At 41.5% G+C, this 26773-nt stretch overlaps 1 protein-coding gene and 1 long non-coding RNA gene across 17 annotated transcripts in view; one reads left to right on the top strand and one right to left on the bottom strand.

Moving 5' to 3' along the window:
* LOC122448635 overlaps positions 1–12915 on the bottom strand; it is a 34216-nt gene extending 21301 nt beyond the window's left edge. For 7 of the 8 annotated variants that reach the window (XR_006271700.1, XR_006271702.1, XR_006271704.1 and 4 more), the window contains exon 1: positions 12623–12915. This is a non-coding gene — a long non-coding RNA (uncharacterized LOC122448635). The remainder of the gene's footprint in view (positions 1–12622) is intronic. The other variant, XR_006271703.1, reaches the window with a different exon arrangement.
* Positions 12916–13121: 206 nt separating this feature from the next.
* Positions 13122–26773, top strand: part of WAC (WW domain containing adaptor with coiled-coil) — a 79347-nt gene continuing 65695 nt past the window's right edge. For 2 of the 9 annotated variants that reach the window (XM_043480112.1, XM_043480104.1), the window contains exons 1-3: positions 13328–13778; positions 14151–14187; positions 15729–15924. In XM_043480112.1, the coding sequence (XP_043336047.1) occupies positions 13738–13778; positions 14151–14187; positions 15729–15924 (274 nt within the window). In that variant the 5' untranslated portion in view covers positions 13328–13737. Of the gene's footprint in view, positions 13221–13327; positions 13779–13962; positions 13985–14150; positions 14188–15710; positions 15925–26773 lie in introns of those variants that run through there. The other 7 variants (XM_043480105.1, XM_043480106.1, XM_043480108.1 and 4 more) reach the window with 7 other exon arrangements.

Below are 26773 nucleotides of genomic sequence, written 5' to 3'. Positions count from 1 at the left end.
TGGACATTTAGACACTCTTGAGACTGAACGTTGTATCACTGAAGCACTGGGATGAAAACAGTTACCAGCTGAGAAGACATTCTTACTGCTGCAAGAACTTTGCTGACAACTTGCTTCCTGACCCTTGAGAGCAACTTGGTTCCTGTTCTTTGTCCAAGTTGGGGGACCCAACTTTCTAGGAATTCTCTAAGCTCTTCCAATAAATTCCATTTTGCTTATTATAGCCAGAGTTGGTTTTTGATGTTCTCAAGAAAAAAAAAAATCCAGATTCTATTGCCCAAAATGCTCCAGGATACCAACTCAATAGTGCTCTCTGAAGATCATGAGTCACTCTGGATACTTCAGGGACATATTTACCATTTCTAAATGAATTTTGATATTTAAAGTGAAAATTTAGAAAATTCAGCCAAAAAATAGAAAGAAAAAAAATTTTGTCACCAGTTCAATGCAGCTACTTAAAATTATTTGTAGTTATCTCAAAATAAAAAAAGCATGTATTTCTACATATCTATCCGTCTATTTAAGCATTAATAAGGTAGAAATTCTTTTCTCTTTTTGTTACTTGGTCTTTTTTTCTATCTGTAGCCAGTTCTGTATACAACAGATCTTCATCAATGTTGGAGTCTGTCAATTGAACCACAGAAATTTCTATGACATTTCTGCTAAAGACCGGTATTTTATTTGTTCAGTTTGGAGGAAAATAAAAGTCAGGAATGTGTTCAGGCCATATTGTCTTTTATATCTCATTTATAGTGGATGATAAACACTTAAATTGCCCAGTATGAGATAAGGATTTTGAAGCTTGATTTTGAAGCCCTGGGTTCATAGGTATTCCTTGCATTTACTTGGTGTGTAATCTGGGGCATATTATGTGATCTTTATGCTTCTTAGTTTCTCTATTTGCAAAAAGGGGATGGGAATATCTGCCTTCAAGGTGAATGTGAATATTAAAGGTAACATATGAAAAATGCCTGGTCATTCATTGTGTGTGCAACCACTATGGTCCATGTATCACCTATAGAAAGTAGGCTGTAAACTATAGGTAGTGTTAAATATAAAAGGAGAGCAGCCAATTCCATAGTTTTTCTCCTCTTACCTATTGCCTTAAATCAGTAATTCTTTTTAAAAAATTAACTAATATATTAATTTAGGTAACTGGGTTTTAGTTGCAACATGTGGGATCTAGTTCCCTGATCAGGGATTGAACCCAGGCCCCCTGTATTGGGAGCTCGGAATCTTACTACTGGACCACCAGGAAAACCTCACCTTAAATCGTAATTCTTTTTTTTTTGAGTACCCCTTGAGACCAAAGAAAACAATGGATTCTCTTTCTGAAACAATAAACATCACAACACAAGCCCAGAGTTTTGTATAAAATCTAGTGGGATTCTCAGACTATCTTAAAGCCATTTCATGGACTAAATATTAAGAATTCCTGCTTTAAATCAAGTAGCTCTTTTAAGCTGCCTGTTGCTGTGCCTGGTAGTGTTACAAATACCCATGTCTCCTGGAAGGTGGGATGGGGCTGTAGAAACAGTTCTGGCCCGAGGGCTTTGACGGGAAGAGCATAGGATTGTAGTGGGCAGGTGTGAGTTCTCTGTTTTCTCTGTCCCATCAGGGGAGCTGGAAGTGTTAATAAAGGACTTTAAGGTGGCAGAGTTGCAAAATGTAGGCATCCCACATCCCCAGTTCCATGTCTCTCCTCTCGGTAGGAGGGCCACCAAGGAGACCCACCTGACCCACACTGGATTAGGAGGGGATGGAGGGATCAATCTGTGCTGTGCCAATTTCCTGAGAAGTCAAGAGTGCCTGGAAGGCAGCTAGTGCTGCTTAACCCAACTGGTACACTCCCTCTGCTGACACATAAGGCCTCAGAGAACTTGGATCAACCTGGACCATGTCCATGTTAAATTGTTGTTGTCCAGTCACTAAGTCGTGTCTGACTCTCTGCGACCCCATGGACTGCAACACGCCAGGCTTCCCTGTCCTTCACTATCTCCGGGACTTTGCTCAAATTCATATCCACTGAGATGGAGATGCTACCTAACCATCTCATGCTCTGTTGTCCTCTTCTTTGGCCTTCAATCTTTCCCAGCACCAGGGTCTTTTGCAATGAGTCGGTTCTTCACATCAAGTGGTCGAAGTACTGGAGTTTCATCTTTAGCAGAGTTCCAGAGAACAGCAAGGAGAGATAAGAAGGCCTTCTTCAATGAACAGTGCAAAGAAACAGAGGAAGACAACAACAGAATGGGAAAGACTAGCAATCTCTTCAATAAAATTTGAGATATCAAGAGAACATTTCATGCAAGGATGGGCATGATAAAGGACAGAAATGTAAGGACCTAACAGAAGCAGAAGAGATTAAGAGATGGCAAGGATACACAGAACTATACAAAAAAGGCCCCACGATGGTGGGGCACTCACCTAGGCATCCTGGAGTGTGAAGTCAAGTGGGCCTTAGGAAGCATTACAACAAAGCTAGTGGAGGTGACAGAATTCCAGTTGAGCTATTTAAAATCCTAAAAGATGATGCTGTTAAAGTGGTGCACTCAGTAAGTCAGCAAATTTGGAAAACTCAGTAGTGGCCATAGGACTGGAAATGGTCAGTGTTCATTCCAACCCCAAAAAAAGGTAGTGCCAAAGAATGTTCAAACTACCGAACAACTGCACTCATTTTGTGTGCTAGTAAGGTTATGCTCAAAATCTTTCAAGTTAGGCTTCAGCAGTATGTGAACTAAAAACTTCCAGTTGTATAAGCTGGGTTTAGAAGGGGCAGAGGAAAAAAATGTTAAATTAAATCTGTATATTAATAACAACAGGTTTATGAAGTGCTTGTTCAATGGACGTGCATGTATCTCACTGTATTTTTACAACTGTAGGACGGCAGGGATAGTATACATCTTCTATGGATACAGCAAACTAAAACTCAAAATCTACAGTGCCTTGTCCAAACACACTCGTGGAGACTAACACTCTTTTACCATGCTGTACTTTTACAGAAATATGTCTTAGAATGTTACTGCACCTGTAATAAAATCCAATCTAGCAATTCATTCATCCTAGGCTTGTTCTACAAAAGACATGAAGTGGTTCTATTTCAACTAGATTCTACTTATTAAAGGGTTTAGCTTAAAGTGGATGTTATATAGAGAAAGTCTGCTAACTTTCTGGAACTATGTAGTTAGTTCATTTACTGAAAGGTTTTAACAACAACAAAAAAATCCACATATACTTGATAAAAATTGTTAATCAAAGCAATATACTATTGAGGAATTTGTTAACAATAATATGAATTTTATATTTCACATTTTTGTCAAAAACAATATTTGCTTCAAAACAAGTGAAAGGTGTATTTCTAAAGAAACTACAAAATTCACGTCTTTAATCCTTTATTTTTATGAAATATATTAATTCAGAAAAGCACATAAACATATGTACATTTTAATGGATTAAAAATAAATATACATGCATCCACCATTGAGATCAAGAAATAAGGTACCAGCCCTCTAGAAGCAATCACCTTCAATACAAACTTCACTTACTATTAATTCAACATTAATTTCCTGAATTCATTGGAACATGAATTTTCCACAAATGCAACAGACACAAGAATTGAAAATAAATACAACAGAGTCTGTTTGTTAGCAAATTTAAAGTAGCAAGGTATTTTGCTTTAGACAACCTATTTCACTTGTTAAGTCATGTTATTCTTTCAAAGGAAGTGAACATCACGGTAAAGGTACTGACATCTTCGGGAAGAAAAACTGAAGTGAGCTGTACTGTTATTTTTTTCTTTCACTACTTAGATTTGAATTTCTTCATCAAATGGAGATGCCATATCACCCACCCCAACTTAAACAACTTAGAGCATAGTACAACGTACTTTCAGATCATTTCTTTCCATATTTGAGAGCAGACTTAGACTTAGCTACGAGCAACAAGAAACCCAGTGTTACAGCAGCTTACCAAAATAGCAGATTATTTTCTCTCACAGAAAAAAAAATCTGGCTGTCCGCAGTCTCTCTGGGGCTGATACGCCTGTCCATTGTGCCAGGAAACCATCCTTAGCACATGGCTTCTACTTCACAGCTCAAGATGGCTAGTCAAGCTCCGGCCATCACATCACGTTGTGCCAGAGGAAGGAGAGGTGGAATAGCCCTTTCTCTTCAAGGATCCCCTAGAAGTTCCAAGCACTTCTGCTTATATCCTGCTAGACAGAAGTTGATCACATGGCTACCTCAAGATACAGGGAAGTAAGGAAATACAGTCTTCTGGACAGATAGTCCCACTAAAAACCAAGCGTTCTACTAAGAACGAAAAGATGCTGGCAGGAGGTCTTTTTGCCACAGAGAGCTTTCATATTTGTAGTGTTCTGTAGGTAAATCTACTCACTATATAAACAGGTCAATATTCTGTCAAATAGGGTATTTCCCTGGTGTTCCTATGGTTAAGACTCTGTGCTCCCAGTGCAGGGGGCTTGGGTTCCATCCCTGGTCAGGGAACTAGAGTCCATTTGCCACAACTAAGTGATGGCATTCTGCAAGGAAGATCCTGGGTGCCCCAGCTAAATCCTGGTGAAGCCAAACAAATAATAAGTAAAAATATACATCTAATATTCCTTCAGACAGGAAAGTTAACTTTCATGTAGAAAAACATCAAAAATGGATTTTAGAATTTTGCAGATGAAATTTTTTAGATGTTGATGTAAGATGGCTTTTTAAATATATAGATGATGAATGTCCCTTTTTCTTAAAGTATACTTCATGATGCAAGAAAGGATGAAAAGTCAGATGAAAAACATTTTAAAAGGAGGGAATTAAAAAAAAAAAAATAAAAAAAATAAAAAAAAAAAAAGGAGGGAATTTGGCACCACACAGTTGCACACTACCTGTATCAAGCAGTCAACACTAATACAAGTTTGGAGCTGTGCCGATGGAATCATATGTCCCTGCTGTGCTGGGCTGGGCTGCAAGTACAGACACCTGCTCATAAGTCCCAAGTGTGCTCCCTGCTGCGATGGGTTTAACACAGTGGCCTAAATGCACACAATACAGGCCGACAGTGAGCTTAAAAGAATATCCATACTGAAGTTATCCCATCTGGAAATGAAGCTTAATTAGGAAATACTAGACATTGACATGAGTGATATCATAGTATTTCTTTAAATTCTGCATGAAAAACTGGCTACCATGTTAAATTCTATCCTAAGCTGGCTTACACTATACCTCTTTGAAGTGACGTGAAAGTCGCTGAGTTGTATCCAACTCTGCAAATTCTCCAAGCCAGAATACTAGACTGGGTAGCTGTTCCCTTCTTCAGGTTATCTTCCCAATCCCCGGATCAAACCCAGGTCTCCTGCATTGCAGGTGGATTCTTTACCAGCTGAGCCACCAGGGAAGCCCAAGAATACTGAAATGAGTAGCCTATCCCTTCTCCAGTGGGTCTGCCTGACCCAGGAATTGAACTAGGGTCTCCTGCATTGCAGGCAGATTTTTTACCAGCTGAGCTACCAAAGAAGCCCACTATACCTCTTATGATTTCCCCAATCCAGCCATATTCCAGGAATTTATGGAACAAAATATCTGTGAGTGTTTGGAAGGTTTTGCAGAAATGATATCCTGCAGGAAGTGTGTTGACAGGGGTAGTGACTGCTATCTGCAGGACCTGGAGAAACCCTACTTTAACAAGAAATCATTGCATTAGAGCCTCTGGAGTCCACCAGTCTTTTTTCTTTTTTAATTTTTAAATTTATTAGGCTGAGCTGGGTCTTTGTTGCTTTGAGCAGGCTTTCTCTGGCTGTGGAAAGCCAGTCTTCGTTGTGGTACATGGGCTTCTCATTGCGGTGGCTTCTCTGGTTTTGGGCTCTTGAGCCCAGTTGTGGTGCATGGGCTTAGCTGCTTTGAGGCATGTGGGATCTACCTGGATCAGGGATCAAACCTGTGTCCCCTGCATTGGCAGGTGGCTTCTTCACTAATGGACCACCAGAAGTCCCAGAATTCACCAGTCTTATAGGCAAACTGTGCTTTACCAAACATACCGAAATGGTGTAATTTCTCCAAAACTTAAGGACTAAAAGGGTCCCAAGAAACCACTTTCAGGCTTTCCCTCTGCTTTGAAAGACAAACAGCTGAAGGGTGAAAAAGAAGCCTTACGGGCAGTGATAAGCTTTTTAGGGAGAGAAATTTTGCTAGTTTATATAGTTCCTAACATTAAAAAGGAGAAGGCAATGGCACCCACTCCAGTCCTCTTGCCTGGAAAATCCCATGGACAGAGGAGCCTGGTAGGCTGCAGTCCATGGGGTTGTGAAGAGTCGGACATGGCTGAGGGACTTCATTTTCACTTTTCACTTTCATGCATTGGAGAAGGAAATGGCAACCCACTCCAGTGTTCTTGCTTGGAAAATCCCAGGGACGGCAGAGCCTGGTGGGCTGCCGTCTATGGGGTCGTACAGAGTCGGACACGACTGAAGCGACTTAGCAGCAGCATTTAAAAAAAAAAAAAAATTAAAAACCATTTGTTCACAAAAAGAGTAAAATTGGTAAAAAGCAGATACAATGAACATTTTTCAAAACAAAGAATCAGTTTTCCTATTTGAAAAGTTGCTTACCTTTCTCCTAAGGTTTGATATTGCTTTGCAAAAAGAAGTCAGCAAAGGAAAGTTTACACTGAGGAACAACCTGGATAAACCAAGGATCCATCGACCGGAGCAGTAGGCCTGTGTACCATCACTGCAGCACTTCCACTTCCTCCCCAAGAGGTGCTGTCTCCCTAACTGGTTGGATGACTGGCTGTTTGGGGGTAACTTCCTGGTAAAATGGAGTGCTTCCTTTTTGGATCCAGCCTGCTTTATTGTAATCTGAAGTAAAGCCTGGGACTTCCCTGGTGGTCCAGTGGTTAAGACTGTGCTTCTACTGCATGGGGTGTGAGTTTGATCCCTGGTTGGGTAGTTAAGATTTCACATGACTGGATGAAGCCATAAGAAAACCTCCTAATACCTAACACGGGAAACTTTAAACAATGTTTTTGTCAGACTACAATTTTCACCAGTGAGTATATGTGCTTACGTATAAGCAGACAGTGCCATGCAAATTACATTGAATACTGTGGTTTTGTGAGCAGGGACTGGTCCATAACTTGGGGTCATCCATGCAGCATGTCAGAGTATCCATTTCACATGAGATGCACAGTATTATGACTCAGGCTGTATTCTAAGTTCTGTGGGTAATTCCTCGCAGTTTTTTTTTTAAAAGATTGTACTGCAGCATGTATATGCCATGTGGTGCTAAATTATTTATCGAATCTCATTCACTGTTTACAGACAGCCCTATACCTAATCAAGCCAATTTTGGAGACAAGGAAGCATAATCTTGGGAGACTGTGATAATCTGCCCAACGTTACACTGCTAATCAGTCAACCATGTAGCAAGTTCTAGATCGTGTCATTCTGATTCCAAAACCCATGTTCTCAATCACTACACTGTGTCAAGGCACAGGACAGAAAGGCAAGAAGAGAAAAAAAGAGAAGTGAAAAGAGGTCGGTAAAAATTTCAGGGAATATATTTATTTTGTGACCCTTTAAAAATTCTAGCAAAACCTTTTAAAGTCTCTTTTATAAGAGCCTTGTAGAGGCTTGAGGACATGAGTTTTTTATTCTTCCTCCACCAAGTGGATGGTGTTAAAATCAGGGTCACCGATGCCTTTTGCTGATAGTTCTCCCCTGTAGTGGCTGACATGTATTAATTTACTGGCTGAAATACAGATCTCCTGCTCATTTACAAATTTGAGATCTCTCATTAGAAAGGCATGCAAGTAATCTGCATAAGATTAGCTACATATGCAAATTTATATACATTTTCAAATGTTACCTTTTATAGTATTTTATATTAGGGATAACCCAGCTTTTCCCCATTTAATTTGTGACAGCAGGACTGAATTAATCCTGTTTGTTTTAGACAGCAAGCAGAAATGAAACCATATACCTTTTTCTCTTGAGACTTACAATATTTTGCTACTTTCTTTGCACATTTTTGTAGTTAAATCTTCTTTCACTCAACAAATATTTATCTCATTCTATCACATACAGCCTTCACTCTAGTGAGAGCCAACAATTAAATGAAATACACAAGACAATAGGGCAAGTGGTATAAACGGAAATTGAGCAGAGTAAGGGAGAGTAAGTGGGGTACGGTTTACATAGTTCTCAGAGTACAGACCTTTCTGAAAGAGATCTGAGGAGAGACATTGCGTAAGCAAAGTTCGTGCCAAGGGGAAGGGCACTCAGGCAGGATACTGGAGTAGAGGTCCTGAGACCCAGACATGCTTGGTGTAGCGGTGGAAAGTGGAGGGTCGAGAGGTGGGAGAAGACTGAGCAAGTAAAAAAGTCCTGAATGGAAAACCGGGGATAACGTGGGTGGGAGTGGTTTAGGCAGGGCCGTGTATACCATGGTAAGATGCAAAGTCCACGGCTTTCATTCTGAGTGAGATGGGAAGCCATTAGTGGGTTTTAAGATAGGAGAGGGGCCAGCAAGGAGACTAAGGAATCCTTTAGAAAACAGGAGAGAAACATAAGAGAGCGGAATTCCAGTAGGCAAGAAAAGAAGCTTCACGAGGAACAGAGTAAGTCATCAGCTATGTTATCAAACGCTGCTCACAGGTGAAGTGAGATGAAGACTGAGAAATGAAAAGTGGATTTGAGAACATGGAGGCTCCTGAGAATCCAGAGCATAAGTTTAAGTGGAGTTTGGGGATCAAGTCTAACTTTCAGGTTTAAGAATGAGCAGCAGACATCAGAGATGAAGTTTTTCTGTATAGGAGTGGATCAGATCACTGGGGTAGTATTTGGAGGGAGATACAATCAAGATTTTTTTTCCCTGGAGGGCAGTTATTAAAATGTTTATAAAATGATCAAGTTGAATGGGGAAACTTTTATAAGAGGACAATTCCAAGAGTAAAATGGAACTTGATGTAAAAGTAGCCATTTTGGTCTTGGATAGGAATCTGGACTGTCCATCCAGTTATGGAGGCTAGTAGTGTATTCAGATGGAGGAACGTTGCTAGATGCAAGGGTGGGAGTGGGCCGGAGCTGTTACACATTTCTGATTCCTTCTATTTTCTTACAGAAACAAGAAGAAACACAGCAGAGACTCGGGATGTAATGTCAGGTTTGGAAGATGTTAAACAGATAGGTAGGATACATGGCTAAGAGAAATTAGTGAGAGGTGAAATTGAGCAGGGCCCAGTGAGGCTCCTGGGCATAGAGGCCTTTCTGTTCCCTATTTCTTGTAGGAGAGACTCCAGCCTCCACAACCTTCCCTGAGCTCCAAAGGGCAGATCAAGGGAGGAGCATACAAGAAACAATCTGAGGCAAGATTAAAGGGACCATCAAGATTAGGAGACCTTCCACCTGAGATGAAGGGCTTCCCAGGTGGTAAAGAACCCACCTGCCAATACAAGGAGATATAGGAAAGGTGGGTTCTATCCCTGGGTTGGGAAGATCATCCGGTATTCTTGCTTGGCAAGCCCCACGGACAGAGGAGCCTCGTGGGCTCACACCCTCAACTTTTTCCGCTCACATCATAACCTTGTTAGAGACCCCACCTTTAAACCACTGTTATAAAACCCCATCATCAAGTCCTCTGGGGTTGGGACACAGTTTTTCTAGGCAGAAACCTGGTGTGTCTCCCTTTGCTTGGTGAAGTAGTAACGGTATTTTCTTCTTCACCCTAAACTCTGTCTCCAGGATTTGATATGGCACCTGTGCAGAGGCTGAGCTTTCAGTAACATAGTGGGTAAGGAATACTGGCAGCTCATTTTCCTCAAGCATGCAGTGAATTGAGCAGGGTATACAGGTCAGGTAGGTAAAGTAGAGGAAGAGAGGAGTCATAACAACAGATAATGGAATTAGATTCCCTTACAGAGGTGAAATATTTTAAAAAATGGGTTTAACGTTTAGATGTACTTTAGTAAACAGTCGATTCTCATTATCTGAGGCAGCTATTTTCTATAGTCACTGGGAACGCTGAACTGCTCCTGGGGAAATAAACACATGGATGGGGTCCTTAGATACCCTGACCACATTTTCGTCAACTGATTCAACTTTATGTGTGTTTCTGTTTAGACATGTGGTGGTGGTGGTTTAGTCACTTCCGTGTCTGACTCTTTTGCTTCCTCATAGACTGTAGCCCACCAGTCTCCTCTGTCCATGGAACTTTCCAGGCAAGAATACTGGAGTGGATGGCCATTTCCTCCTCCAGGGGATCTTTGAGACCCAGGGATCGAACCTGCATCTCCTGCACTGCAGGCGGATTCTTTATTGCTGACCACCAGGGAAGCCTCTGTTTAGACATCTTATCTAATATATTGTTGCTTCATCAGCACTCACCTCTTCATGGGCAAGAGCACTAACGATGTACCTAAATCAACCCGATGAAGTACACATTTTCTCCACAAAGAACATCACAGCCGTCTTGTGCTTAGGAGTACTAGATAATAGTTTAGCGTTGTGTTTGGGGTGGGAGTGGAGGGGCACTTAAAACAGGACAATCACCAGTAAAAAGCAACAAAATGCTAAAAACATGACTCATGTGTATCATGAAAAGCACATTTGTTTACAGTATGAGAAGTGAAATAATAAGACTGAGTGTTGCCTTTACCCTCATCAGTGCCTATCAGGCAATTCACATTCTCTACCACGCATGTCCAGAAACACTGTGGCTATTGATCTGGGGATTACAGATAAATTTTAGTGAGAAAGTGAACTCGCCAATGCAGTATCTGTGATTAACCAGTATGGAATGTACACTGCTAGCGCTGTTTCTCTCTGTAGCTCAGCCCAGTTTGCTGTTTTGATCAAAGGGCGTATAACAGGTTCAGGAGACATCCAATCATTAAACAAGAAATTAGTAATAAATTTTGCTGCCAGCTTTCAAGATGTTTGTGCATGAGACTTCCGTACTATTTTCTGTGCTGTTCCAATGTGATGTCTCGTTACAAAAGTCCTAGAAATTGCACTTAAAAAACTCCAGTTTTTCTTTTTTCTTCCATTTCAGTCATTGGCAGTTTTCTTCTTAGTTACTGACAGCATCGGAGGGCACTAAGTATAACTCTACCGGTCCTCCCAAACAGCAATAATCTGACCTTTTGACAAATATGGCTACCTGATTAAAAAATTTTTTTTTTCCATCAGTTGTGATTTCTGGCCCTTTCCCCCATCATCCCATCTCTGGATTAGGTCAGCAATAATGTAACTGGTTAGATACCATTTAAATCAGTTTTTTAATACTTCTTTTTGAAGGGATCTTGTTTCTTCTGATTTGTTTCCTACCTTGCCTTTTTCTTCCCTGTAAATGGCTGTATATTTAGTTTACGTTTATTACCATCCTTTGTAGTTAATGCTGCCTTTTAAGGAGTTTACAGCAGAAGAAATAAAACCACCTGAATACCATCACCCTCAGGTAAAGGTTGAGCTTCTTATGGTGGTGACAGTGCTAAAGAACCTGCCTGCCAATGCAGGAGACAGAAAAAACTTATGCTTCCATCCCTGGGTCAGAAAGATCCCCTGGAGAAGGGCATGGCAAGCCACTCCAGTATTCTTGCCTGGAGAATCCCATGGACGGAAGAACCTATCAGGCTACAGGCCATGGGGTGGCAAAGAGTCTGACACGACTGAGCGACCAATACACACACACACAAACACACAGATACACTCCTTAACTGGTGGGGTATACTTGGATTTTTATCCTCCAAATATGCCTATGTTGCCACCGAGTCTGTAGCAGTCTATAAAATTCAATTTGCAGCAAATCATTTAGCGCCCTGCCCGCCCTACCCAGAGCCTTTATTTGTGCTTCCCTGGTGACTCAGTTGGTAAAGAATCAACCTGCGAAGCAGAAGACCTGAGCTCCATCCCTCGGTTAGGAAGATCCCCTGGAGAAGAAAATGACAACACACTCTAGTATTCATGTGCCTGGGAAACCCCATGGACAGAGGAGCCTGCTAGGCTACAGTCCATTAGGTCACAAGAGCCAGACACTACTTAGTGACTAAACCATCACCAACACACACACACACACACACACCACACACACACACATGTAAAGCTTTATTAGGGAGTATACTTGGATTTTCCCCCTCTAAATATGCCACTGTGCCTGTAGCAGTCTATAAGATTCAATTTGCAGCAACTCATTAGCACTTCCCAGGTCTTATTGGAGCGTCTCTGATGACTCATTTGGTAAAGAATCCGCCTGCAATGCAGGAGACCCAAATTCAATCTCTGGGTCTAGAGAAGGAAATGGCAACTCACTTCTGTATTCTTGCCTGGAAAATCCCATGGACAAACAGGAGCCTGGTGGGCTACAGTCCAAGGGGTCGCAAAGAGTCGCCCACGACTCTGCAACTAAACCGCCACCACCACCAGGCCTTACTTAGTTCACCTGCGAAAAACTCCAGATGACTGGATCTGAGCGCGGAGGAACTCAAAGAGAGAAAAACGAGAAATAAAGGAGACGGTGGGGAGGGCGCGGCTGGGGTGGAAACTATTAAAACGACACTTTTTCTGAGTGTCCCCCTACATCAGCAGGCTCATCGGGTGTTTTGAAGCAGCAGCGCTCGCCCTTCTCACCTTGGTCTTCGAAGGCGCACGAGCTTCGGGCACAAAGCCCGGTGACCCTGAATGCCACCAGCCCTTTCCCCGCGCTTCCGGGGGTGACTTACTTCTGTGAGGCCGAAGGCCTAGCTCCGGGTCTGCCCGCCGGTCTGAGGCGGGCACGAGGCCCCGATTCCGGTTCCGAGAAGCGGACCTCGCGGGAGCTCGCGCCTCCGCTCACAGAGCGAGCACCTGGACCCACCGTCCGCCAGCCGCCCAACCACGGGCTTCCCGGCCGGAGCCCGCAGGGGCAGGGGCGGGGGCGGCGGCCGGCGCGCTCCCCCGCGCGCCCCCCGCCCCCTGCGCCGCCGGGCGCACGCGCAGCAGCGCAGCCGCCCTTATTTAGTCCGCGATGGCTCCTCGCGCGCCCCACCGGCCTCCTCCCATAGACGCTGCCCGCCCCGCGCGCCCCGGGACCAGCCTCGGGCGGCTCCCCGAGCCCGACTACCCCTAAACCGGAACGGCGGCGGCCGAACGGGCGCGTGCGGACCGGTAGCGGCGACCGGAAAGAGCGGACGGGTCGCGAGGAGGCGAGCCAGGCCGCGGAGGAAGAGGAAGGCCGGGACGAGCCGAGGTTTGCCGAAGGCGGCGTTCCGGCGCGCGCGAGGGTGGGAGAGGAGGGGCGCGGCGGAAACTGCCGAGGGTTTCCGAAGGCCGCAGTGGCCGAGTTGCCCGGATGTAGTTGGTGGAGCGGCAGCGGCGGCACCAGCGGCGGCGGCGGCGGCGGCAGGAGGAGGCGGCGGCGAAGGACCCAGCGGCGGCGGCGGCGGGGGGAGGAGGGGAGGAGGCGGCGGAGCGGGAGGAGGAGAAGGCGGAGGAGGCAGTCGCGCTGTCCGCAGGGCGAGCAGGACGCGTCGTGTTGCCCCCTCCCCCCTACCCCCCGGTTCGCCGCTGCCCGGCCTGAGCTGAGCGTGAGCGTGGTGCGGACGGAGGAGATGGCCCGGGAGCGCCGGCGCCAGTGACGGGGAGGTGCTGAGCGTCGCCGAGGGCGCGCCGGGCCTGCGCCGCCCGCCGCCTGCGCGCCCGCCCGCCGCCGCCGTCTCCCGCGGCCGCTCCCCCCTCCCCGACACACGCTCACAGGCCGGGCATTGATGGTAATGTATGCGAGGAAACAGCAGAGGCTCAGTGATGGGTAAATCGTCTTTTCGTTTCGAGGCGGCTGGGCGGGCGGCGGGGGGGCGCTCCTCCTCATCTGGGCCGGCCGCGCCGCCATTTTTGTTGTTAACCCTGATCCGGAGCGGCCGGGAGGGGGAGCGGCCGCGCGGGCGGCGGCGGGCGGGGGGTAGTCGGGGGTGGACGGCCGCGGGCGGCGGCGGCCCCTCGCCGGCGGGAGCCCGTGTGAGTGTGTGTGAGCGGGTGTGAGAGCGAGAGCGGGTGCGCGCGGCGGGAGGGCGGGCTGCCGGGGGCCGGAGCGCCGCTGGGATTCGGGGCGGGGGGGTTTCTGCGGGCTCCGTGCGGGGGGCTCGTTTCCCGGCCTCAGGTGGCCATTTCTTCTGTTTTCCAGCTGTCACGACCGGCGGGGGGACGCGCAGCCTTACCAGGTACCACGGGGCGGGCGCGGGCTGCGGGGCTGGCGGGGCCGGCGGGGGAGGGAGGAGCCGCTACTCGAGCGCAGGCTTCACAGGTCGCTGCAGGCCCTTCGGGGCCACAGACGCGAAACCCGCTCGGCGGGGCCGGAAACCCTGCGCTCGGCTCACGGGGCGCTCGCCGGCTAGAGGTGGGGGCTTATTTTGACAGGTGACGGGAGGAAGTTCAAGTTCTTTTTGCGGGGGGGATGGGGGGAAGGGAATAAAAATTGATTCTCGTCCAGGAAGGACCTGACTCGGTTATTTGGGTGTGCGGGACTCGGTGGGGCGAGGTGTTTAGTAACTCTGGAATCACCATCATTTGTTGTTTTGGGGGAACTAAAAGTTAACGCAGAGGTATCAGAATTAGACAGAAGGGCAGGGAAGAAGCCATTAATGGGTTTCAACTCTTGAAGTGGGTTGTAAACCATTACCCCTTCCCAGTTTGTTTTGGGTGCACGTAATTAATTGTCTTAACTAGTGAAAGATGGCGCTTTTGTTTCTGTAGAAATTGAGATCTTTGAGTACTTGGGTAATTCATTCTCATGAAAGGAGTTCCAAGTACATAGTTTTCTTTTTGTGACAGCTTCGTGTAACATTGTAAAATTTTTTTTGAAAGAGTTGGCCCCTGTTTTCCAGGGGAGGGAAATTCATTAATTTGTGACTCCGGGGTGACCCTAGAAGTAAATACTTCTTGCATCTGACCACTTAAAGGATAGGAGAGCCGGTTTCCAAAGAAACAGTTGTGTTTCTGGGTAGCATGAGTTAAAGTTCCAGTTAAAAATCTAGGTTCCTTGACGAGTAAAACATTGTGCATTACATTTGGATAAGTCAACGATTAAACTGTTGAATCACACTCTGAAACATAGTTAATTATGCATTTAAAAAGACAGCTATATCATGGTTGTCTTAAATATGTTAAATATTTTTGAGGGGGAGTTCCATTACGTTCCATTAGGATAGGTCAGAAATAAGAGCCAACATTTCTATACCTTAAAATTGTTTCCCATGCCTGCAAGAGTAGTTAAGCTAGATCTGAAATGCCTTACTTATTTGAATCCAAGAATTGGAGAAATTCTGATAAGAATTCTCTGAATTCTGATGCTTTTTTGGGGTCAGATTGAAGAAACGTGTTTATGCTTATTTGTATTTGTGTCTAGCATAGTTGCAGAGCAAAAATACTAGAGTAGTACTCACTGAATACTTCAGATTAAACTTTTTAACTCCTAGAAAAGCTTGAGTTAATTTGCCAAAGTGTTTTGATTTATTGTGTTTACAAGATGATTAATGGAAGGTTTTTTTTAAAAAGTATTTTGATATGTGTGAGGAGCCTTACAATAACTCGTGGTTAGGTCTTGTGTGGATAACTTAAAGGCAGAATTAAAAGAAATTTTAATTTTACAGATATAAATTCATAAAACTGAATGTAGTTAATAATTGCCAATTTTATGATAGAATTAACTTAAGAAATTAAAAGTTTGATTTCTTTTTTATTTTGGGGGGGTGATGTTTTACAGGCACTTAAGTATTCATCGAAGAGTCACCCCAGTAGTGGTGATCACAGACATGAAAAAATGCGAGACGCCGCAGATCCTTCACCACCAAACAAAATGTTGCGGAGATCTGATAGTCCTGAAAACAAATACAGTGACAGCACAGGTCACAGTAAGGCCAAAAATGTGCATATTCACAGAGTTAGAGAGAGGGATGGTGGTGAGTAGCTTTTTTTATTGAAACTTAAATTTATTAATAATAATTCTATGTGAGACAAAATTAGTCATATTTCCAGCTTGCAAATGTTACTAAGTGGTTATGTCATCAGAATGTTTTGACTCCTAAACAAATTATGTAGAAATAAGATGCTGACGCGAGCATCCACAGCTGGACCCCAGTGGGTGATAATTAGAGGATGCATTTGTGAATGTAGCCTACCAGTGCTTTATTAATAGTGAGTGACATGCAGGACATTTCTCCAAGAAAGGAACTTTCACCTTTTCAACTTTCCAAGACTGCAGTTTGACTTGGTTCATTTTGAGATCCTTGTTTCTACTTGAATTTATTTTTTAAGGAGTTCAGATGTGTGTTCTTGTGGTAAAGTATGAATTTAAAAATTTAGAAGGTTTTTTGAGACAGTTCATGGGTTAAGAAAGTCATTTGTGATACTGGAAATTTTTGTTAGGTTTTTTTTTTTTTTTTTAAGGAAAATACTATTTTTCATATTTTCCAGGGTCTTATTAATGTAACTTCTGTATCTACTCAGATACTCACCTTTTTAAAAGTTCATTTCAGTGGTTTTACCCTTCCTTCATCTATTACTTTGCCTCAAGTTCTTTGTGGTAGGAGGCTGAAAATTGTTTTCAGACTTAATGTATCCAAAATTTACCAAAATTATCAAGATTTCCTATCTACGTATGTCATTCATTGAGAGACAAACCAATTTCGCTAAGTCAATTAATCATCTCTATTATTCCTGCTATAAGATCTTAAATTACATAATAGATAATCTGTTTGAAATAAATACACCATTTTGATTGTGCTTTTATAAGCTTATAAGGAAACTCAAGAGTCCCTCATGGCTTTCTGTCTCTGATTTTCAACTATCTTCAAATCCTGCTTCTCCTGGTTCTCTTTTTGCCTCCTAGGGTAGAAATCAGCTGTATTCAGTGTGATGAGATATTGGAAAACATTGGCCGCCTCTGTATATAATTGGTGGGTTGAGGAAGTTAATAGTGGTCAGAAGATTGCATGGGAAAAAAAGATTGCATGGAGATGGAATATTGGGATGGTTATTGAATGGGAGGGGAGTATAGTTCTCTGTTAAATATAGCATAGCTGTATGCTACTTACACATATAAACTTATATATGTTTGTAAATGACAGCAGGTGGATTTGGTTAATAAGTGTTAGAATTTTGGGGGCAAAATTAATATTTTTAGTCTTGGGGATAAGTTTTGTGTAGTGTTAGGTTTAGCCTGAGATTGTATTACCAGTCACTCTATTATAGTGGATTTCATTTCAAATGTTAGATCTTAGAAGGCAGTATTGTTTGTACTATATTGTGCTTTGTCTTTAAAATTTTGCTGATTGTGGCTAAGTAGGATGTGGCACCTCATCTTAAAGATAATAAGTATCCCAGGTTCTCTTTTAGTGATTATGATCTGGTTAATCTGTCATCTAGCCCCAAATCCAGAAAAGGGTCATTTTAGGTACTCTAGGAGACTTGACTTCTGTAAATGCTTTCATGCATTTACAGTGAACTGTGTCTGATTAAGTTCTTTTACAGGTGAAATATTCACAAGAACATTCTGTTGCTTAATTATTGAGCAAACACTGGGCGTCCCCTGTGTGTCAGCAGTTGTGTGGTGTGCCTGGAAGTAATGCTGAGATGTGGTCCTGTCCTTGAAGCTGTTGCTACAAGCTCTGACTCTGGAGAGCTACTTGTTTTAGCTGCTTGATTTTTTCTGTACTTTTTTTTTTTTCTTCACTTTGATTTTCATTTTCCTTCCTGTGTGTAGTTTATATACCTCTTATGGGGTTTTAGTTTCCTTTTTATGTGCATCTGCTTGCTGATGTTTCTTTAGTTCCATTTGTAAGAAACTTACCTTTCTGATCTAGTCATTTGCTAAGTTAAGCCCCTTTTCTGATTTGCTTTTTAGCAACTTGCTTGTTTTCCTCTGGAGTCTTAACTAATACTGACTTCATCCCTGGTCTCTATTATCTCTCAGATACTTGACTGCCATATTACTTTACACCACGGAGGAGTAATAACAAATACTATAAAATGAGATCTGTGTTCTTGAGTGCAGACAGCATCTTTGATGTTAATTTTGCATCTTAAAGATGTGAAGTGGTGATTCTTCCCTCAATTCTTAGCTGTTTAAGTCATTATACTTTGACTCCAGGTATTTTTTTCTTAACAATAAGAGTTTGAAACTAACATTTTAAAGTGAATATGTGTGATTTCACTATAGGTATTTGTATTCCCTGATACTTTCATCTTTATAAAATCAATTGTATATGTAGATAAATTTTCACGTAAAGATCAAAACTATTATTCAAAGTCAAATGCAAGTGAGCTGGATTTTCTGTGCACTCAGCATGTGTAAGTAACAATATAGGAACAGGTTACTATATTATCGAACTAATATAAAATTGATTTTTATTTTAGGATTTAAAAAAATCTAGTGATTTTAATAAATGCTTAACTGAAGTGTCTATATACCCCCTACCCTACCCAACACTGTCCCATTGGACTTTACTGGCATCTGTCCACAGTTTTTTTTTTAGTTCTTCATGGCACCTTAGATTTCCTTAAAGTGCCAATTCAGAGTAATATATAAAAAGAATTTAAGACATACTAATACTCTAAGAAATCAGAAAGCAGGGATTGAGAAGGATTGTCACTCCCTGCAGAAGATTGAAGTCTACAGTTTAAAAGGATTTATTCCAACTAAGTTTGTACAGTTAAAGGAATTAGAGATTTTTATCCCTTAGGATTTATGAAAGGGAGTTTAGATTATTATAACTAAGGGAAATTTTGTGACATAACATTACCTAAAGGTTCATTACTTGGTGGAAAATTATTTTTACATAATATTGTGATCAACCTGCAGGATGATGCTAGTACCAGTGAGTTTGGGAATGAAGGGTAGCTTTATAGGAATTATGTAAAGCTGTTCCACAAAAGTTCAGCCTCTTGGGGGTTGTCCCATTTTTCTTCTCTTCCCTCTGAGAATTAACTGTTAGAAACATATTTTGGGGGGAGATAGCTTAGCTCAGTTAGTTAATCGAAAAAAATTATTCTTTACTGGTTCCCTGAATTGTGGGAATTAAGTGATTTTCTATAGCTTTTTAAGTTAGTATTCAAATATTTTTGAGTACAAAGGAAAAATTGCCTTAGTGCTTGCATTTCTCACTTTTAAGTTTTTCACTGCATAATGAAAGTAACCTTTTTATTTTTCTGGTCATTTACCCATATTTGGAGAAATTGGGAAATTTAATCCAATTTTCAAATGACAGTTACTGTAACATTTGAAGGAATTGTTATTAAGTAGGAAGTATTTGGGGATACTTGTTCTTACAGCTTTTAAAATATAATTTAGTAATATTTTAGTATTCTCACATTAAATAGACTGATAATTGCATAGTATGACTTTTGTGGTTCTTTGAATAACTTTACACTGGGATAGAATGAAATATGCTTTGCATTTGTAATGTTAGAAAGTACTATAAAAATGAACAGTCTCATTTGATTCTTGCACTGACCTTGGAAGGTGGGTAGAACAAATAGTATCCCTGTTTTATAGTTTATGAATGAGGGAAGATTTACTTGTGTGAAAGGAACCAATAGTAAGATTCGCCTAGAAACGGGCTTCCCAGATGGCACTAGTGGTAAAGACCCTGCCTGCCAATACAGGAGACATGAGAGACATGGGTTCAAGCCCTGGGTTGGGAAGATCCCCTGGAGGAGGGCATGGCAACCCATTTTTGGTATTCTTAAAGAGGTGGCTATTATGATATAATGCATTTCAATTCACAGTCAAAACTATTTTGGTATGGTTTACTTTAAGATCTTTTAAGAAAGAAGGAAAGTGAAGTTGCTCAGTTGTGTCCACCTCTTTGCCACCCCATGGACTGTAGCCTGCCAGGCTTCTCTGTCCTTGGGATTTTCCAGGCAAGGATTGCCTAAGGCAGTATTAATTGAACTGATTCAGTTGTGCAAGATGTATTTAAAGTTCTTGGTGAACCTACTTAGGATTTGGGGTTCGTAATTCACAGAAAATATGTATTCTAGATGGTCTTTCTGTTAAGCCTCTTTTTGTCTTATTCTTTTGTGCAGGATAGTTTGGGTTAAGTTGTGAATCATTTTGTTATGGTGCTGAAAACAGTGGAGCTAGCAGTGAGCTGGAGTATCTTCATCGGGATCTGTACCTGGACTCTGCTTCTGGGATCTTATACTAAGTACAGGAGTTGTTGTTTGTCAATCATTTCAAAACCAAGTTTTTAGGGCTTGAAAATACACCCTACAAAGAGTCTCCTTTTTATTATTTATTTGATACATCATAATTTTGAAAGCCCTCTTATATCTGGTCCCACACCCCTTTGAATTAGGCTGATCAGGATTATTTGTTTTATGATGAACATATAATCCAATTATGTAGCCTACTATTAGCTACTGAAAGTAGAAAGCAAGTGTTTTTGCTATATATAAAACCTTATCTCTACCTTACAGTTGTACTCCAACTACAACCACTTGGTTACATCTCAATAAACCCATCAAAAGTTGAAAATACCGCAAGTTGGGAATGCCTTTAATACACCTAACCTACTTTAAATGTTCTGAGAACACTTACATGAGCCTGCAGTTGGACAAAATTACCTAACACGGAGCCTGCTTTATAATAAAGTGTTGAATATCTCATGTAACTTTCTGCTGTACTGAGAGTTAAAAGCAGAATTGGCTGTAAGTGTAGGAGTTGTTTCCCCTTCTAATTACGTGGCTAACTGGGAATTCTGTCTCCCTGCTGCTGCCGCCCCATCCTCAGGTGCATATCATACTGCATATCTCTAGCCTGGGAAGAGAGCAGAATTCACAATTAGAAGTGTGCTTTCCACTGCATGCCTTTTGCTTCCACACCATTGTAAGGCCAGCAGATCCTAAGTTGGAACTGTGGTATATACTTAAAATTGCTATTCTCTCCTTCTCTGAACTTCTCTCCTACCTGAACTCTTCCAGAGCCTCTTGAGTGGTGTTCCGCATCCTTTTTGCCTAACACTGTTATTCACAACACATAGCCAGAGTGGTCCAGATAAAATGCCAGTCAGCTTAGGTCACTCATGCTCAAGACCCTCCCTTGACCCTGTTACTTACAATGCCTGTAATAGGCTCTTTGTAAAATCTGGTGTCTGGGTGTTTGTGCTGCTCTGTCTGCATCGGCCCTCAGGAAGTTTTTTCTGGTCTCAAGAGTTCCGCTCCTTGTTTCTGGGATGCTCATCTTTCTGTATGTCCACCTGATGCGGTCTCATTCCAGTAGGGTGTCAGCTTCAGCAACCCCCCTCCCAGAGGTCTACTTACCCTTCTGATGACTCAAACAGCTCCCTATCATCCTCTTTCCTGTCTGCTGCTTTGTTCCTTCCTTGTACTTAAAGTGACCTGATGTTATTCTAGTCATTCTGTTAACAGCACATGTTACTGAAAGTTACCATGCCATGCAAAATTGCACCCTGGGATTTATAGGGAAAATGTGATAGGGGCACAGTATTCAAAAACATTGTCAATGACACATTAAAAGAGGAACTTTACAAATATCTTGATATAACTTTGTTAAATGGTTAAGGAGTAAACTAACAATATAGTTAATAACAGCATTTTAGTTTGCTAATGACCTGAAATTAGTTTGTGGAAAGGTTGCAGTTTGTGAGTTATTGTGAAATGATGGAAGGAAGGTTATCTGAAGTAACCCTCTGAAAATTGTAACCAACTGTGGGTGGATGTGACTCCTAACTGGAAGAACTGGGGTAACTAGCAGGTATTTGAGGTGTGTGTCTATCCTGTGAGTGAGTATGAAGCTTGGTCAACTGGGTGCAGCTGGTGTTTTCTCAGCAGATGAAATTGTTTGTAGGTAAGTGGGAAATTTATATTATGCTCAGATAGTTTCCTGATAATAGGACTCAAACAAACTTGCGTTTTCAAAAAAAAAAAAAAGCAGTGTTATAGCAGAACTGACAGTTGCTTGTTCTCTGGAACACACTCACCAGAATAGGGAGTGAGTTTCTTAATGATTTTATCCCCTAATATCCCAGTTGCCTAGAACAGTGCTCCACACTATGGAGCATTTTAGTAAATGGGTAGATGAAAGAGTACTTGGTTTATCATTATGATTTAAGGAAATGAAATTGCGTTTTTCTGGAACAGTGTTTCTCAAACTTGTATGTGTATATGAAACATCTGGGGATCTTGCTGAAATGCATGTTTCAGTTCGTCAGTCTAGGGTGGGGCCCAGGGCTCTGCCTTTTTAACGAGATCCCAGATGTTGCCTGTGTTGCTGGCTGCACACGAGTAACAGGGTGCTAGAGCACACTGCCCAGTGGAAATAAAATGTGAGCCACAAAGGCAAGTCACCTGTGGAGATTGCTGGTAGCCATGTTGAAGTAAAAGTGAAGTGAGTTTTAGTATATTTTATATAACGTAATGTATATAAAATATTAATTTCGGCACATACTTGATATTTTAAAAACTAAAGATTTTTTTTACACTCCTATTTTTTTGCAAAGTTGTTGAAATCTTGTTTTCCGCTTATAGCATATATCAGTTGGGACCAGCTAACATTTTCTGTGCCTACTTGCCACATGTAGTTAGTGACTACTGAATTGGACAGCAGAGTTCTGGAGAATATGATCACTCTTGACATATTTAGCTTGACACATATTCCTGTTTTTCTAAAACTTTTTATCTGCTTGATTTCTGAAATAGGACGTTTATGCAAGGCAAGGTTGGAGTTAATGGGCCCTTGGACTGTATAGTGCTGCTTGTACTAAAATTTTTCTTTGTTAGTACAATTTTATTATAGTAAAACCAGGAAATGCAGAGGAGGGAAAATGACATTGCCCCAAATCCTATCAGTTTTTGTAGGACTCCTCCTTGTGCTATAAAATACCAGAATTATTCTATAGGTAGCCTTTGTAGAGTTTCTATTAAAAATGGTTACATTTTCCGGTTTTATTTGACTTGTCTTTAGTATATTTTCTCAATGGATTCAATACTTGGTGTTGGCAGTATCAGTCTGAGAGGCCTGACGAGGTGAACTTTTAGTTAGTGCTCAAAGAATGTGCGTATTTACCTTTCATGCTTAACCAGTGGGTGAAGCCATTTTTCAGTTAAAGTTGTTTAAGGCCAGGCACTGATACTTGTAGTGGGGTGGTGACTTTAGGCCCATTACTTAATGTGTGTTTCTGTGTCCTTTCCCTGAGCATTGGTGTGGGGTTGAATGAAAATTGTGGTATCTAAAGCACTTGTAAAGCGTTTAGCTGAGTGTTCAGACTGACATAGTGAATTATTAGGTTTATTCTTATTCTTGGGACTAATTAGGAGTTGATGTCAGTCAGATCAGCAGCCCCAGGCCTCAAGCTACTCTTTCATTCTTTCTTCTTCCTTAGGAAGGAGCATCCTAGATATTTCACTTGCCAGTTGAGGAACCTGGTCAGTGAAAGCTGCATGAAGAGGCCTGCAGGACTGTGCTGACTTGCTCCCTGCTCATACCCAGAACTCTGTAGTTGAGAGATTTTTTAGGATTGATGGAAGGGGAAACCTAAACATTACCCCAAATTGGGCTGTCTGTTCAAATCACTTAGGAAGCTTTTAAAGCTGTAAGTTCCTGAGTCCATCTGAATTACCCTGAATCAGAGCAATGGAGGAGGATGGAGCATAAAAAACTGAATTTTTTAAAACAAACGCTTGTTTAATATCAGTATTTACCAACTGCAGATGTAGGGAGAGTACACACAAGAGGGGGATCCTCAGAAAAAATGAGATATTAAGGAATGTGAATTTTATCATTAGGACTGTAGAAGTAGGGTGGTTGTTTGCCAAATCATACTCTGCTTTCTTGAGTTTCAAAGAATTTTCTTCTGTCACCTTCTGTCTGAGTCACAGATAATAGTATAATTTGTATGCAGTTACACATTAAATAGTGAAGTTAGCATCCTGTGGCATCTAATGTGGTAGAGTAGAACTGGTGTGGCCACTAGAGTTTCTCACCAGTATTAGCAGCTCGACATACCAGTAAGATCTATTTGGATAGTATCTGAAGCCACTGCTATTTCTTCAGATGAAATGTCTTTGGCATGTCATGTCTCCCCCCACCCCTCCCATTCCCATGCCATCAGGCTTTCCTGAGACAGTTTAGTGCTAAACTTGACTTAGTTTTTGTCTATTTGGAAAGTACAGCCTTCACCCAAGTTGGTATATTCAGGCTGACTTCAGGTGTTAGCAAATAGTTTTCTTGAAATTGACCCTTAGGAGTAGGGTTGACCCTTGAACAGTATTTTGGGTTGGGATGGCAACAGACCTGTCACACACAGCATTGCAATTCTGTGTGTAACTTTACAGTCCATCATCCTTACCCATGGTTCCACATTTCAGATTGAACTAACTTCTGGTCATTTAGTACTATCAGTGCATTTATTGAAAAGATAGCTATGTGTAAGTTGACCCATGCAGTTCAAACCTCTGTTGGTCAAGGGTCAACTGTAATTGCATTTTAAACAAAACTTAGGATGAGCATGGCTGATGAATTTAGATAATGCTAGTCTTTTGGTTTAATCTCTGATTCCTTCTGAGTTACACAACAGTATGCCCCAAAGAGCATGGCATTGTGTTGGCATCTTCTGAAGGGTTTTGACTAAACTGTATTATATTCAGAACTGGTCCTTTCTGGTAGCCAAAAAGCAACTCTCGTAAAAGATACTATTTTGGAATATTTGGCTTAGATGAGATCATGGTGAATATTTCTGCATTTAATAATACACTTATGAAGAAAGTTTTCTGATTTTTCAAACTTTATAAAGTGTGCACTGGTTGATTATGCAAACTTCCATTGAAGCCCTGAGGGAAACATGGAATCTGTGACACAGTAAGATGGACAGTTAGAAGTGGTGTTTTTTGCTGTCCTACAGCCTTTTCTGGGATGATTTGTCCCTGCTGATTGTTAGCTCCTTATTCAGGTTTTAAAGCCTTCTTATTTAATACTGTATGTGTAGAGATTAAGTCTTGTTTAACATGAGACGTTTTAAGTTATAAGGAATATTGTTAAGGGTTAAGTCACAAGACTATTCTTTCCAAAGCTGAAGACTAACCTTAACTTTGTACTTTTGTGTAATTATGGTAGTTCCTTTTTAATATAACTTAAATGTCAGTGTTCCTTATTTTGCAAAAGTAGACCAAGTTACTTGGTTCCTCAAAATCTCCTCTTTGATTTGGGTCAGTTTTATTTATTATTTCCTCAACAATCAGTTTGGTGAGTCCCTGATACGGACTTTAGAATTGGAATGTTCTTGATTCTTGGGAAGAACAGGTTTTAAAATGTAGCACTCATTTTAGTATTTAAATGTTAAACTATTATTTTTAGTGCAGACATTGATAATTACTGTTTAATTTATATATAAATTGATTTTCATTTTCATTACGTAGTGTATGGAAGACTTAAGTGGACTCTTTAAAGCAGGAGAACTACTGCTAGTAGTAGCAGTTGCTAGTTGTTCGGTTGGACTTTGTTAGCTCAGGAATCACACGCTTGTTCACGGCTTTCCCCCATTATGTCCTTGTTCATGGGCACACTGTACAGTTAGGCTTTTTAAAAAAACTTACATTTGGCTCTGCTGGGTCTATCTTTGCTGCATGTGGGCTTTCTCTAGTTGCGGAAAGCAGGGGCTACTCTAGTTGGAGTGCTTGGGTTTCTTGTTGCGGTGACTTCTCTTACACTGGCTCAGGCTCTAGGGTACCTGGGCTTCAGTGGTTGCTGCATGTGAGTTCACTAACTGCAGCACACAGGCTTTGTTGCTCCACAGCATGTGGGATCTTCCCAGACTAGAAATGGAACTGGTGTCCCCTGCATTGCAAGGCAGATACTTAACAACTGGACCACCAGGGAAGCCTTACAATTAGGCTTTGAGGTTGTCCTTTTGTGTACTGATTTGGGGCACATTTGCCAGCGTTTGGTTATATAAAGCCTTGTGTCGTTAGCACTGCTTGTTGTACTGTAGATTTGAGGTGATTATCAGGTTTTGGCTTAAGGTGGTAGGAGTAGAATTTAAGAGGGATTGCAGTTGATTGTATTTTGAAGGAAAAACATTCTGGTGTCAAATCTAGATAGATCGGTTTGGATGTGTATTTGTCATTGGGTGACCCATTACAGTCTTGTTTGTGAACTGTTATCAAATTTTTCTAGTAGGGAAACTTCTGAGTCCTACTTTGTAATGTAAAATGATTGACCTGTAAATTTGCTTTATTCATATTGCATTGATTTTAATGCAGAGTTATAGAATGATTTAATTCAAGCCTAAATGTGATTTCAGTTTTGATTTTCTTTTTTTTTTTAAAGCCAAAGTGTGTTTAGAAGTATGCTTTCAAATTTCTGAATGAATTTTATAAATCTGTATTTTAAAAATTGTTTGACTTTTTGTTGTTCTGATTTTACTGGCCTTTTGAAATTAAGATTTTTTTCCTGTTATCTCAGAATACTTTAATTCTAGCAGATGTTTTTGAAATGTTTGCAAATAATGTAATTTTCTTTTTAGATCTAGTTTAAAACACTTTAAATCAAGTTCTAAAGAAATGGATGCAGTAGATTACTATTGCTGTACTATATAGATTCTATTATATAATACTATGCAATAGAAACCCTTTGTATTTTTAATTTTTACTTGATCTGTTTTTGACAGGTGAGAAAGTTTTCCAGTACATGATAGCTGATTTTGCTTATTTTTTAAAAGCATTTTTTGCTCTATGTGTTCTACCTTTCTGTATACATAAAGATTCATCACTTATTTTTTGATGGGTGGTAAT

Source organism: Cervus canadensis, chromosome 10 (assembly GCF_019320065.1).
Source record: "Cervus canadensis isolate Bull #8, Minnesota chromosome 10, ASM1932006v1, whole genome shotgun sequence".
Taxonomy (NCBI): Eukaryota; Metazoa; Chordata; class Mammalia; order Artiodactyla; family Cervidae; genus Cervus; species Cervus canadensis.
Note: the sequence above shows the minus strand (reverse complement) of the source record. Positions and strands in the feature narration are given on the sequence as shown.